The sequence below is a fragment of the Theobroma cacao genome, chromosome 1 (assembly GCF_053813885.1).
Source record: "Theobroma cacao isolate CCN51 chromosome 1, ASM5381388v1, whole genome shotgun sequence".
In the NCBI taxonomy this organism is placed as follows: domain Eukaryota; kingdom Viridiplantae; phylum Streptophyta; class Magnoliopsida; order Malvales; family Malvaceae; genus Theobroma; species Theobroma cacao.
The window spans coordinates 40,367,659-40,381,859 of NC_142639.1; the positions used below are offsets into that span (position 1 = coordinate 40,367,659).

Genomic DNA, 14,201 nt, shown 5'->3' on the forward strand with positions numbered 1-14,201 from the left:
TTTGAATATTATGCATTCCCTTCATCAAATATAGATATGCAATGATCACCTCACCATCTCAGTAATTTTCTTCCCAAAAATTATGCATGGATTGGTGTTTATTCATGAAGTAAGAGTGTAAATGTATAACCCTATGATAATCCCTGATTGCTTCACTTCCATGGTGTTTGCTTGCTTCCTCTTCTTTGTTTCCTCTGCTTCCAGTGAATATCTCTAAGTGATTTCCTGTCTGCTTGACATTGAGAAAATAAAAAATGGAAACGCTCCCCAATTGCTAAAAAATGTGGGTGCTCAATTTGATGTTGTAAGATTTACAATAGCAAAGTGTACAAACTCTTATAATGCACATGTTCTCCGTACAGCCGGTATTAAAGTAGAGAGGTAAAATCCGAGGACACCTACATTAATATGTTATGATAGTTGGACCTGTATTGAGATTTTATTACTTAAGCATAGGGTGAGGAGTTGGAACCGAACTTGGAAAAAGACACATGGCAAAATTAAATGCTGGTAAGTCATAACCCTCATTACCCTCGAGATACCTTCTGCGACTGAGGCATTGCTTTTGAGAGTTGAGACAGACACTGGAGATCAACGAGACTTTTGCAGCGCTGTCCTCCATTGAGTTCCTAACTTAGACTGCGTTTGTTCTTCTGCCCATTGCTTATGCGGCAGCAAAAACCAGCTCTTCCTAGAAAGGAAACCATGGATATTTGTGATGACCATATATCCAAGAACTGGGCGCACTACACTCTCACAATTAAATTATGCAGCTTCACAAAATCATCTAAGGTAAGCTCCTCTGGTCTTGACTGCATGGATGGTTCAAATGTTTATTAACTCAATGCAAAGGTAAGATATATAATAACTTCTAGTTAAGCAAAACTGCACATAAATGAGAAAAAGGGAAGAAATTTTTACTACTAAAGAGAAAGAAAGTGTCAATTTTCATCGGAAACTCACTGTTGTTGGAAGGCCAGCATCTCCAAGAGCTCTTTCGATCTCATTAGATGGGCATATGTGCTGGAGTGATCTCCTCAACATCTTACGTTTTCCATTGAATGCTGAATTGACCTAAGTTTATAATAATGACAGTTACTAGATAAAGAACTTGAAGATATTCCTTTATTTTAAGCAGTTATTTAAGTTTTATCCTCAGAAAAATATGAGAATATCATGCCAAAACAGGTCAGAAGCCAAGCTTGAAGGTCTAGTTTAAGTTCCTGCATGGACTATGCTGAGTTTTACTAATGTGGAAATCAACTAACCATTGAGAAAAAGCTTTTTGTGGAGGCCACTGAAGGATAGTCTGGAGCTTGCTTCAGTTTAAATGTAACAACAGCTGCATCAACCTATAGAAGCATAAAAAATGAAGCCTTCAGTACCCATCCTTTCAGTAAGTTTTGTCAAAGATGGTTCATGACAGTAGAGCTCATCAGAGACAGGAGAAGCTTCTGCCAGGTGATGGTAGATTAGTTTAAAGTTAAAATATCTCAAAATAACAAAATATGATGCCTTAAAGGTAATTAAATGACTTACATTAGGTTGAGGAAAGAAATTTGTTCTTGGGACTCTAAACTTGTATTCAGGCTCTGCAAAAGAAAATCACAAAATATAAAGCAGGTCACGAAAGTTGTTAGAAACAATCTAATGATCAGTGAGTACAGTGACAAAATTCTTCCCAGTTGCATAGAGTTAAAAGCTCAAAAAACCCAATGAATTAAGACCAGGCACAAGACTTAAGTAAATGAAAAGCAAATTATGCAGTTAAAAGTATAGATTATGTACATGATGTAATCCAGAACAAGGGTTACATATTGTTGAAATACCTGAATAAAAATTAACAAAGATGTTGATGGGTCGGTACTCAGATGTCCGCAAAGACGATTCCACCAATCGCACAGCTGTTTCCTCCTGGTATTATTCAAGCATTACAGTCAGTAAGCCAGCTTGTGAATACTCGAATGATCCGAACAGCCTGAGACAATCAATACAGAGAGATCAAAGATTTTACCATCTTCAACCTCATGTTTCTACCTCACACATGATGCAGGTAATAACCCAAACATTTGTAGAATTTTTTTTGGCCAAAAAATCATCTAGAGAATTTGATGTCAAAACAAGGTAAAACTAAAATGTTACCAACCTGGAGCAAGAGAACAACTTCGGAGAAAATATCACCCATAGGAAGAAGTTGTTTAACTACATCTGTACTTATGTTAAAGGGTATGTTAGAAACTACCTGTAAAGAAAAAAGGTATAAACTAACAATGGATGAGATTGACATAGCAATTTAACAAAAAAAAAAGAGATACATCTATTATTCACAGATTAAGCTTCACCTAATTAGCATTTAAATCATATTAAGGTTCTGCATCTAACTTGGTTTCAAATAGAAAGTAATTTGAGGCAGCACTAAAAGCTACATAACGGCTAAAAGAAGCATAGTTCTTACTTTGGCCCGAGTCGAGCTCGTATTCAAACCCTTTCTATTTTCCAACATTGGAAACATATGAGAACGAATGTGACATTTGACAAAATCCTCTTGCAAAACCTACGAAATTTTCATATGATAATATTCAAAACCCAATGAAGATAATAAGTAAAGAAGTAATATTTAGCAGACAACAGAGTAAATTTACCTTGAACCCGTCCGTGCTTTCAAATCTTTCTCTTAAAAGGTCCACCATGTGAGGATCCTGCATTACATTAAAAGAAAACATAAGCTACATTCTATATTAAAAATTCATTTCCAGTACTTGCGATGTTGAAAAGAACAGACCTTTTCAATTGCGAGAACGGTGGCGCCGGAGCTTATAAGGACTTTGGTTAAAGAACCAGTTCCCGGTCCGATTTCTAAGACCACGTCACCTTCTTCTACATTGGCCGCACGTGTCAGTTGCTCGTTAATCTCAGAATTCAACATGTAATGCTGCGTTATATTAATAAGTGTTGGATAAAATTCCTTAATTAATTTAAGTTATTTCAATATCTAAAAAAAAGAAAAGGAAAGAGATTGGACGGGTAAATAGACCTGGCCAAGGGATTTTCTAGGGAAGCGGCCCTTGGAGTTGAGCGCTTTGAGAGTGGCGTGGTAGTCGTCATCTTGGCTCCTCGTCGAAGCGCACGCTATTCGTAAAAAAGGCATCTGGGTTCGCGCGCCGGCGCTGCTATTGCACGCCGGTACTGTAGCGGTCGAGAGCGAAGCAATTGGCGGGAGAGAGTGGCAGAGATGAGTTGCTGTGGTCATGTTTTCCTTTGCGAGAAAATTGGAAATGAAAGGATTTTCGCAATTTCTTTTTTTATTTATCTCCTGATATTTACATTCCAAAATTGCCCATCATAATTTTGGAAATTTACGCTTTTACTTTCCCGTTAAAGTCCAAAATTAGCCCTATACGTTCTACCGTTGTGAAAAGGTAATGGTGTATTTATGCTTGTTGTCTTCTATGCATGGTGCATCCCAAACGGAGACTAACCATATACCTGAGAAATCAACATATTTATCATGCATGACAACTGATAATCCACCAAATTTAATTTGGTGGCACATACATTATTTGAAACTAGGAACTAGAGATATTTAGCATCAACTTTCTTCATCATGCCTCAAAATCAAATAAAATTATCATTAAAATAGAAAATAACTGTTATTGCTGCAACAAAATTTTGGTAAGTACTTCAGGCCAGTAGGGAGACTGGACTCTGCATTGTCCCTGTTTCTCAATATAAAAGATGCCAACTATTGAGCCTATTTACCACCTTGAATGTCTGTTTGCATCACAGTTTGTGCTCTCTTTTTTTTTTTTTTTCTTTTCATACCAGGCATATAAACATCAAGAAGGTCAAAAAAAGAAAAAAAACAAATCCCAACCAGAAATATGTAATACCAGAGCATGAAGTTCTCCATTCTAAGCCACAATCTAATTTCTTATGTTCTGCTACTTCTAGATGAAACAAATCGTTGGACTATCAGACTCCAGAGTCTATTTAATCATAATTATGGTAATTGTGGCTATACAAAAAATCAAAACCAAATGAGTTGTTAACTAAGAGCAGCTCATGTCTCACGCTTCTGATGTTATGAAAGCTCTGTTTCCTGAATCACTATTGATTCATACTGATATGTGAGAAATTATAACATCTTACTAAGCAGGAGCAAAAGATAATACACCATATGTGATTCTTCAAGTTCATGATCAGAACAAGTGAGCACACCAAGGACATCATATAATTACCATACAATGTATGGTAATCCCTTGAAATAGAAAAAGCCAGTAAAGAAAAGAGAAAATCAATTCAACACTGTAGCATCAAAGATTTAAAGGAAATGCATCATCTAAACCATATCATTCGAATAATATATAAACTCTTTAATCAATGTGTATTTTCCAATGCAATCAAGAAAGAGCAACAAAATTAACAGCAATAAAACCCAAATACTTTATTTGAACTACTAGCTATAAAATCCGTCCTGCATTTATCATATTGAAAGCCAATTATGGTACCAAAATACTGCTCCTTAGCTTCTAAAATGTTCATCTGAGGCTGGATTCATATTCCAGGAATGTTGCTTTACATATTGTACTAAGCATTGATGTCATCAATTAACCTGCCGCTGCAGGCATTATGCACCAAAAACTAAAGCATTCAAAGGGAAAAAAGGGAGGGAGGGTGAAGCACCAAAGCTTTAAAGGTTAAAAACACACCAGGCTATATACCCGGACATGAAACTGATTGATCTACCAGAAATCATCAGAATCCTCATCATAGGATAGTTGACTTTTTCTTTTTCCCATGGTAAACACCTCATTGAATTCTCTTCCTCTTTCAGCCCCAAAAACATCATGTTCCTCTTGCTCCTGTGGGTGAGGAGGCAGTTGTGATGGCTCTGGAAGCAGAAATTTTAGTTGTTTCTGTTGTTTTTCTTGCAAAGAACCATCAAATGGTTTTGGGCAATGTAATAAACTTTCCAGCCCAGAATCTCCAATGTTCAAAAGATCAGTTTCTCCCTTCAGAAATTGTTCTGAATTCCCTATCTGATGAAAACCAACCAGTCCATCATTAACGGTGACCCTGTCACCAGTCAGATTAAATTCAGAATGAGCAGAATCTAGCTGTTTGTTGCATGGAGTCTGTTGCTCAAATTTAATCATCAATTCATCATTACAATTTGAATTTGCATGCTTAAGAAGATATGCAGAACAAAGGGAAGGAATAGGCATGTGTCCATTAAGATTCTCCTGAATTAGGCCATTGGTATCTGGTTGGTCTGCTACTGCCATGGATTGCCAATTTTCAAATTTAACAGACCCTTCTTGTGGACTGAATGGAGACGAAAGATGATGGGATACAACATGTTCTACAGCGGAACCTCTGCTCATGGTCTTCTGAATTGCATATTGTTCCCGTTTCAAGGAGAGACGATATTTCTGCAAAATTAACATTAAACAACTTTTCTTGCCAGACAAACATGATGTTACTAAACAATCCTAGGACATGCAAAGATGGGTTGGAAGAAAAACAGATTAACATATCATCCAATGCTTTTATCTGCAATCCATATTGCAGAATAAATCACAATATCTTATTTTTTATTTTTTTGAGTCACCGTAACTAACAACATGATTCCTGGATAATAGTTTGAATGATCAAGCTTCAGATTGTTTGCTTTCAGTAAATCGGGGTGCTAAAAGAAAGCTAAAACAAGGGTGTTATCTATACTTTTACCCTTTCTAGTGGCAAGGAAAAAATATGAAAGAGGTAAAGATAATTGGTAAATTACAGTTTATTGCAGAGAACAAACCTGTAAATGGCTTGAAACATTTTCTTTCTTTAGTCCAGGGACATTCATATGCTGAAGTATTTTCTTTGGATGAGCTCCTAAATGAGAAAGGAGATAAGAACAAAGGCCGGCTGCTATTATAATCAGTAATACAAGACAGAATAAGAATCCATTTTAGAATTCAAGTCTAGAAACTTACCATCAATACCAAGTACTTTGATAGCTTCCAAGAATCTATTATGTAGCTCATTAGTCCAAATTAGCTTTGGCTTCTTTAGAGCTACTGAATCATCATTATCTTCCTCATTATTTTCCATATCATCTGATCTTTCTCTTTTTTCATTTTGGTAATTCTGCCCTCCTTCACCTATAAGTGGTTGAGACTCTACAGTCACATCTGATGCATTCTCCAGTGATAATTCCTCCTCAAAACCAAATATCTCTTCTGCAGCTACCACATTTTTACTTTCCTTAATAAATGCAAACTGCCATAGGTTTTTAAGATCATCCATGGCGATTGGTTTGACAAGGTATAATACAGCTCCTTTAAAGAGGCTACCTAGTACGGCTTTCCCATTGTAATCGATAGACATGACTATATATGAGATTAACAAGCAACAACAAATAAATGCCATTAGCAAAAAAATTAAGTGTTTGAAAATATTTTATAATGGAAGAAGAATGATCGGAAAATAATACAGGAGGCAACTGCTTACGAACAACAGGAAGCTTAGAAATTTTCCTCATTGTCTCAAGTAGCTCATATTTATCCATATCAGGCAGGCAGCCTTCTGCAAGGATAAGGTCAATTTCGTACTGCCTCTCTTGTATGATGCAAAATGCCTCGGTTGCTCGTTTAGCAGTCATGACTGCAAAGTACAAATTTTTAGTACATAAAGTGATTGACAAGAAACTCTAAAGAGGTGGAAATTTAACTAGATTCCAAGAAGAAAGGGTAAATGAAAACAATCTTAAATTTAAAAGTATAGCATCATGGGATATATTATAAAAGTTCCATATAAACCAAATTGAGCATGATATCTGTATAAAGTTCAAATCATGGAGCTCTTCGACTAGAGGTTCTCTCATAATCTTTATTATTAAGAAAATACAAAAACAGATCCAAAATACTGTGATTTGGTAGACTATCTGTGTCAACAAAGGCATAATCGAATCTTACTCTTCGTGAATCTCAGAACCTGAGAATAGGATTACAACCTATTACCAGGTTGCAAACAAGATCCTTGACAATGTAACCACCTTTTCTAAAATTTCCCCAGTGAGCCGCCCATACAATTGCCAATTATATACCCAGGAAGCCATCTTTAATCATTTTTACCCTAAATGATATACTATGTTAGGTTTTCAGCCAAGAATGGGGGAAATTTAATGTGTGTAATTTTGGAAGAGAAGGGAATGGGGAGAGGGGGAGGTTGGAAGTCAGGTCAGAAAAAATGTGAGAAATATCTTCATATGGCACATGAAAACTAAAACAAAATTATGGCACCCTGCAATATCATGAAAAGAACAAGCAGACAACGACTACAAACTTCTAACCAAGGTTGTGATGTGTAACTTCCAACTCAAATACCTTCATACCCAAGCCTGCGAAGCATTTTTGATACGATAGTAAGACAGGTTGAATCACCATCTACAAGCAAAACTGTAACACCTGCACATGCAGTATTTATGCTGGATTCAACTGAGATAGCCATCTCGCTATTCATGTGGATGGGCAAGAATGATGTTATCAAGTTCAAGCTCACAAAGAGAGAGAGAGAGAGAGAGAGAGAGAGGGGGGGGGGGGGGGGGGGGGAGGGAGAAGAGAAGCTTATTCTGTAGACATAATATATGCTCCTTTACTACCTTGAGATCCTTATATAATACAAATTTAGCTATTTAGGTATACTATTCTCACTTACCAAAAGAACTGCTCTAATGCACCATTTTTTTGTCTACACTTCTGGTTACGTTAGCAATGATGTAAAACTATTACCTGCCTATATTCTATAAATGAGTGGTAATTACAGCCAACAACTAAAAGTTGATTCTCAAAGGCAGAGAAAAAAATGCCTGAAAAACACGCTAAAAATGTTAAAATAGAATGCAGTGAGTGGACAGCTCAACAGCATTTTTTGACATATTTTTTAAACTGATTAAACTTGCCATGTACAATGGATAATCGGTTTCCATCTTAAGCAGATCACAAAATCTCTCATGTAAAACACCATTAAACAAGTTGCCTTATAAACACTTTTCCTTTTCTCAATAAAAAATACTTTGACTCGTTTGACTGCAAGGAAGTTGAGGTCATTAATGTGCTAAAAATGTTTTCATAATATCACCTCTCCTAAACTTATTAGGACATTTAGATCTCGTAACTGAATTATAGTATAACAAATAATAGCAATACTAACAACATGATGAAAATAGAGAAAAATATCAAATAAAACCTTTTTACCTATTGGCAAGCAGTGTTGAAGAGATCACAAATCCAAAGTTGATGCACAATATCTTGGTACCTGATTTCTCATTTATCAGAGCATAAAGTCTAACCATAACGGTCAGATTTGTACAACAAGCGTAATAAATAGGGTTCTATCCTATACCGTTGACAAATAGGCATAAAGGTCTTAGTACGCTCCAATACATGCCAGTTAGCAATTAATGTAAGGCAGAACAGGTCATGCATACCAGGAAAAGTATCCTCTGCTTGTGCAACTCAAACCCTCACAATACTAAAGAACTCCTACCTTGACTACATTCCAACGAGATTATGTCCAGCCATTGCTAACATGCAAATCAATGTTATAGGCACCAATAGAAGAAAATTTGGCCTAATGATACCATGCTAGCAAAATATTCCAGAATGTCTATCTACATCTACGCCCAAGTTTAAGTGCCCACAGAATACTCTGCTGCCAAGCAGTCTATACTGATGTAAATGAGCCATTGGCAGGTTAAGAAATGCATAACAAATATATAAATTTTAATTTATCAAACTGCTTTCTATCCCCATTGTGATGAGTAGAGAGCAAGGAAACTACTGAGCACTGCATAAACGACTTTTGAATACATAGTTAGGTATTTGGCAATTGGAATAGTTAACAGCATTGCAACAAGAAATGGGATTTGAGCCTTAGTTCCGAGCTGAGGCATTTCAACAGCAATGACTTAATTAAATGTGGAGAAGAAAACCACTAAGGGTGCAAGAAACTAAGAGATAAAGTGGCATTATATTACTCAGATAAGATAAACAAAATCATTCTGCAACCTAAGAACCAGAAGCAAACATAACGTTACATCTTAAGTTGGATATCCTGTACATCAAAAGAGGCAAGAATTCAGAAACGATAAATTTATTAACCAAAAAAAAGGCGGCGTCTTACAGCCTTGGACAGGTTAGGACTTGACACTTTCCTCTTTTGTTTTGATGACCCATCACCTGGATTATAGGAAAGCTTGGCTAAATCTTCTCCTGGTTTTGCCTGAGACTGTATTTTGGTTGAGCGGTAAAATTCGGTAATACTTAGTTGAACACCTTGTGGTTTTGACAATTCTGACATTTCACTGGACCCTTCAGATTTTATCATTGAAGTCTTTCTTCTTTTCATTTCTTTTAGTTCCTGCCAGAAATTTAGCACAGGAAAAAGAAATCATGCAGCAGCTTTAGAGGCCATTTCATTTCCAACATCCTCATTTAACAATAGGTAATGACAACAACATACTGTTTTGTTAAAAGTTGAAATATATTTGTTGATCTATCAAATTTATTAAATCTGAATAACAAAGTACAAGTAGAGAAACCCAATTGTTTGAAAGGGACCTCCTTATCAAATTAGGCCACATGTGACCTTGACATTAGACTTATATTTCAACCAAAACTAACATAATTCCCACAATGCAGCTCTCAACCTTTCATCTTAGCAGGCTTTCAATAATCCTTTTATGGGTAACAACATTAATTTCCAACAAATGAATCTGAGTCAAATTTCATTGTTTTTACATTGCTATCAATAGGGGTGAGCAAAATCAAACCAGACCAATTACCCATCCAAACCAAATGCAATTTGGATAAAACGGTTCAATCTAATTGGTTCATTGGATCAATTGGTCCAAAATGTTTGATCCAATTGGTTTGTTGGTCGGTTCTTAATTTTAAAATTTTTAGACCAATCTACCCAAAAAACCAAACTAATTTTTTATATATATTAATATATATAATATTATTTTTATATATTAAGAAAAATTAATAGTAAACTTAATTAATAATATATTTAAAATATATTAGTTTATTATATGTACGTCTACAAATCACAATCATAACAATTTAATTTTAGTTTTATTTATTTATTTATAAATCTGCATTAATATGAAATTACAAGTTATATATTTTAAATATTTTAATATTATAATATATGATCATAAATATCCTATATATTAATATGTTATAATTATTACACCTTAGTAATGTTTCGTAATATAAAATGTTATGAATATATATAATTGTATAAACATTATATATATATATATATATTTAATTTATACATAAGTATTACTATAATTTATAATATTTATTTATATGATTACACTTAATAACCTTATTAATTATCACCAAAGTTTTTATAACATATTGTTTATAATTAATTATTATTTATACTAACTTTGACATAAAACATTGTACATATAAGTTATGCCATTAATTTCATATATACATAATAAAGTAATGTATATTACATATATACATATATTTAATTTATACATAAGCATTACTATAACTTATAATAGACTTTATTTATATGATTACACTTAATAATTTTATTAGTTATCACCTTAATTTTTATAACATATTGTTTACAATTAGTTATTATTTATACAAATTTTGATATAAAAATTAAAATATTATAACATATAAGTTGTGTCATTAATTTCATATATATAATAAAGTAGCACATTATATATATATATACATATATTTAATTTATACATAATTTGTATATATATTTTATAATGATGAAGTTTATAAGTTTTAATATTAAAATTTGTAAAAAAAGATGATAAAATTTTGATCCATTGATCCAAAACCAAACCTGACTAAACCAATTCTATGTTTAGTCGGTTTGGTCTTCTTTTATGTTTGATCGATTTTGGTTGGTTTTCTAAAAATGTTTGTGCATTTGGTCCTTAGGTAAGAGGGACCAAACCATCCAATCCACCCATTTGATTACCCCTAGCCATTAATTCATTTCAATGTCAGATGACCCTAATACATTCATTTAGTTCACCTATCATGTTCCTTCCATTATGTACTATCAACTAATCTCATGCCAGCATATGGATTACTAATATAGCCAATAAGTCTAAATATTTTGATCTCAAAACCTTTTTTCCCCTATATTTAATATTTAATTTTCAAAATATTAAGTAAAGAGTCTGGCAAGGAAACATAAAGAGAAAACAAAAAACAAAAACTCATACCTTTTCCTGTATAAACTTGACAACTTCCTTTGGAAAAGCTAAACAAACTAACGCTGGACTTTCATCAGTCAAAATGCAGCAGCCATCAACATGAATCTGGGGGTCGATGGAGTCATCCAACAGATCAACGGGCTCATCATCAACTTCTGTACATTCTTCTTCTTGCATATTGGACCGTTCAACAGGGACTGCACAACTAAGTTCACCTGATATGGCTTTCTTCCACTTGACCACATATGATTGATGCCCATATCTTATCTTCACACGCTGAATGGAATGAAATTCATATTGCCCAACTAACAAAGTTTTATTTGGATTTCTAGCCATTTCTCTCAAATACATGGTAGACAGCATTGGAAGTATCCGCTGCCGAACAAAAGACCGCTGCCATGACTGATGATAAGCCAAGAAATCAACTACCAGTTCAGTTTTTGGGTCCCCCCAAGCTAATAAAGAACCATCTTCTGCGAACAGAAGAATGAAAATACCTCAATACAACACCACAATCAACTCAAAAATACATATGTAAAAACAGGAGAACAATGAACTCTCTTAGATGTAAAAATGATTGCCATTGACACCCCTCCTCAACAACTTGAAGGTTGAAGAGAGTCAGGGCCTTACTACCAAAGATGAAACTAATAATGTAAAATATATGCAAGACATACCAGTAAACATTCTGTGATTATTGCCCATGTACATTTCAATGATCTCATCATTTGGGAAATTTGATTCCACAGCAATCATGTTGCAAACTTTAATCCACCAATTCTCATGCTTCTTCTGGTCGTTTTCTTTTCTAACCTGATGTTCATACACCATGAAAAGTACTTAGCAAAGAAAGGATAAAATTCAAACTACCCAAATTAGGAGTATAAAGCATTCCAGATTCTAAAGACAAAGTACATGGTACAAAAAGCCCAAACAGCAATTTAACATATCAATATGCTGTGAGGTAGTAATAATAGTAACAAAGGAGAAAAGACAACTAAGAAAATGAACCTTATCACAGGACAAGCAGTTACACTGAAACCTTTGTGACTTTTTCAAGCAACCCACACTATTCGCAGTGACACAATATTCACAAGAAAACTTAGAATGAGCTGTTTTGCTGCCAGGGTGCCCGCAGAAGGAACAATGAGACTGTCTTGGCTTTGGTGAGCTCTCATCTGAACAAGGTATAACATCATCCACATATCTAACTCTATCCTGAAATAACAGTACATCCCCTTTTCCTATTTCATATAATCTGCATGAAACATCATGTCCAACAAATATGGTAATGATATCACCAAATACCCTTCACAACTACAGAAAGCAAATAAGTTGATAAGTTTACATGTACAAGCATACCTATTCAATATCTCATCTTCACTAAATCTTTGTACAAAACGAAGTGCCTTATCAAGCCCAATCCCTTGCACCCCATTTAGGTCATGGTCATTTCCAACCAAAAGAGAGATGGCTATCAAGTGTTTCCTCTTCACTCCGAGACCAGCTTCAATATCTGACATATTGTAGCATTCAAATGGTTCCTGCATATATTAACATCCCCATCCTTACCAACGCATAAACAACCAAATTGGCACATTAAAAGAACAAATAATTGGTAGAGTTAGTACAAGTAAAACTTACTTTTGAATTGGGCCTAAGACATTTAATAACACAAGTAGCCCCAAAGAGGAATGCATCGCTGTCAGCTGTAATACAAGCATCAACATGACCATCTTTATTTAACTGAGCACACAATGCTTCAGCCTCACCGTTTGCTTTCAGCACGGGCATTCCCAATAGTTCAAGCAGCTCCTACAACAAACCACCCATTCTCAACAACCAAACTACCAACAATTGCAAATAAAAGAACACAAAACTAACTCACCACACAGTCATCAACACATTTTGAAAAAGCTGAGTTCCTCTCCTTGGAGACACCTTCTTCGACCCCAGTCGAAGTTGAAGTATCAATGCCAGAGAAACGGAAAAATCGAGCAATCCTTGCTTGAGATTTTAACGGCGACGGAGTTCCATCCAAAACAAATACCGGAAACGCTCCAAACTGCAACAATTTTTTTTTTTTTAAAAAGAACAACATTATAATTTTCTCACTCTGATAAATGAATAACAAAAAAACAAAAGCAATTGAATGTACCTTAGAGAAAAGGTTAATGGTTCGGAAGAAAGTAAGTCTGAGATGAGGATTCCTCGCTCGATTCTTGATGGCAGTCTCGTGCTGGACTATCCAAAAGGAGAGATCTATAGCAACCTTCTTGTCTCTCAAGAAATCGAATCCCTCACGTCGAGCGTAGGGTTTTAAAAGTTCCCAAAATTTGCCTCCCACCCCCATTTTAAATAGCAAAAGAATTGACTCCAATTCTAAGCGCCAACATTTTCAAAGAAAAACAAGAAGAAAGAAACGGGGCAAAAGATGGAAGATGAAGAAATCGGCACCGTTACGATTTGCATTCCCGTACAAATGTCAGTTCCTCGGCTCTTCGTACCGTTGGAAGATCCTTAATGAGGCTGGCGGGGGCCCGTCAGATCATGCCCAAATTAGATGACAGTCTTGGTGACGAAGCCCAATTTAATATGGACAGACCTAGGCCCAATTCGGTGGCACTTGGGAGCAAAGCAATTGCAATCAGATCATCAGGACAGCATCGGATGCTGTCCAATGAGGGGGTCCACGGATCGGAGGAACTAAGATATCGTACGTGCAAATGGTTGAAGTCAGATGGCAACATGTCCGAATTACCCGGCACAGAAGTACCAGACATTATTTTTCAAAAATTCTGAAATCAAATCTTTAAGACTTTTTCACATAAATCTCTGTTTTTGTTTCAGTGCATCAGTGTTTTTGTCCTGAAAACAGTGAAGAACCCTACAACATTAAAGGCATGTAAATAGTAATCGTTGTATTCTTGGACACCTACACCAGCAC

The 14,201-nt window shown here is 35.1% G+C and overlaps 3 protein-coding genes across 5 annotated transcripts; all 3 read right to left on the reverse strand.

Moving 5' to 3' along the window:
* Positions 1 to 271: 271 nt before the first annotated feature.
* PFC1 (Ribosomal RNA adenine dimethylase family protein) lies at positions 272 to 3,282 on the reverse strand. Of its 2 annotated transcripts, none has more exons than XM_088809246.1 (10): positions 3,035 to 3,282; positions 2,783 to 2,932; positions 2,643 to 2,699; positions 2,456 to 2,554; positions 2,147 to 2,242; positions 1,830 to 1,914; positions 1,540 to 1,592; positions 1,269 to 1,352; positions 964 to 1,074; positions 272 to 691 (listed from the first exon to the last, which is right to left on the reverse strand). In XM_088809246.1, exons 1-10 carry the CDS (start codon positions 3,248 to 3,250, stop codon positions 665 to 667), a joined length of 978 nt encoding a protein of 325 aa, XP_088665372.1. In that variant the 5' UTR covers positions 3,251 to 3,282; the 3' UTR covers positions 272 to 664. The 2 variants fall into 2 exon arrangements, with proteins under 2 accessions (XP_088665372.1, XP_017969317.2); XM_018113828.2 differs by having other exon boundaries at positions 272 to 812.
* Positions 3,283 to 4,419: 1,137 nt separating this feature from the next.
* Positions 4,420 to 8,858, reverse strand: LOC18614226 (two-component response regulator ARR14-like). Of its 2 annotated transcripts, XM_088809640.1 has the most exons (6): positions 8,247 to 8,858; positions 7,377 to 7,457; positions 6,502 to 6,654; positions 5,985 to 6,380; positions 5,807 to 5,883; positions 4,420 to 5,432 (listed from the first exon to the last, which is right to left on the reverse strand). In XM_088809640.1, exons 2-6 carry the CDS (start codon positions 7,399 to 7,401, stop codon positions 4,743 to 4,745), a joined length of 1,341 nt encoding a protein of 446 aa, XP_088665766.1. In that variant the 5' UTR covers positions 7,402 to 7,457; positions 8,247 to 8,858; the 3' UTR covers positions 4,420 to 4,742. The 2 variants fall into 2 exon arrangements, with proteins under 2 accessions (XP_088665766.1, XP_017980883.2); XM_018125394.2 differs by lacking the exon at positions 8,247 to 8,858 and having other exon boundaries at positions 7,377 to 7,589.
* A 144-nt stretch (positions 8,859 to 9,002) lies between these two features.
* Positions 9,003 to 13,755, reverse strand: LOC18614227 (5'-3' exonuclease family protein). Its single transcript, XM_007051880.3, has 8 exons — positions 13,413 to 13,755; positions 13,143 to 13,319; positions 12,899 to 13,069; positions 12,617 to 12,798; positions 12,266 to 12,512; positions 11,932 to 12,067; positions 11,264 to 11,727; positions 9,003 to 9,411 (listed from the first exon to the last, which is right to left on the reverse strand). Exons 1-8 carry the CDS (start codon positions 13,605 to 13,607, stop codon positions 9,148 to 9,150), a joined length of 1,836 nt encoding a protein of 611 aa, XP_007051942.3. The 5' UTR covers positions 13,608 to 13,755; the 3' UTR covers positions 9,003 to 9,147.
* Between the last annotated feature and the right edge of the window lie 446 nt (positions 13,756 to 14,201).

Coding starts and splice junctions, on each gene's coding strand:
- PFC1 (XM_018113828.2), bottom strand. CDS start 3,250: ATGACCACAGCAACTCATCTCTGCCACTCTCTCCCGCCAATTGCTTCG. Junction 2,555..2,642: donor AAAGCACGGACGGGTTCAAG/GTAAATTTACTC, acceptor AAAATTTCGTAG/GTTTTGCAAGAGGATTTTGT. Junction 1,353..1,539: donor ATTTCTTTCCTCAACCTAAT/GTAAGTCATTTA, acceptor ATGCTTCTATAG/GTTGATGCAGCTGTTGTTAC.
- LOC18614227 (XM_007051880.3), bottom strand. CDS start 13,607: ATGGGGGTGGGAGGCAAATTTTGGGAACTTTTAAAACCCTACGCTCGA. Junction 13,320..13,412: donor CCATTAACCTTTTCTCTAAG/GTACATTCAATT, acceptor AAATTGTTGCAG/TTTGGAGCGTTTCCGGTATT. Junction 12,799..12,898: donor GTCTTAGGCCCAATTCAAAA/GTAAGTTTTACT, acceptor TAATATATGCAG/GAACCATTTGAATGCTACAA.
- LOC18614226 (XM_018125394.2), bottom strand. CDS start 7,512: ATGAATAGCGAGATGGCTATCTCAGTTGAATCCAGCATAAATACTGCA. Junction 6,381..6,501: donor TTCTAAGCTTCCTGTTGTTC/GTAAGCAGTTGC, acceptor TCTCATATATAG/TCATGTCTATCGATTACAAT. Junction 5,884..5,984: donor CAAAGTACTTGGTATTGATG/GTAAGTTTCTAG, acceptor TTTCTCATTTAG/GAGCTCATCCAAAGAAAATA.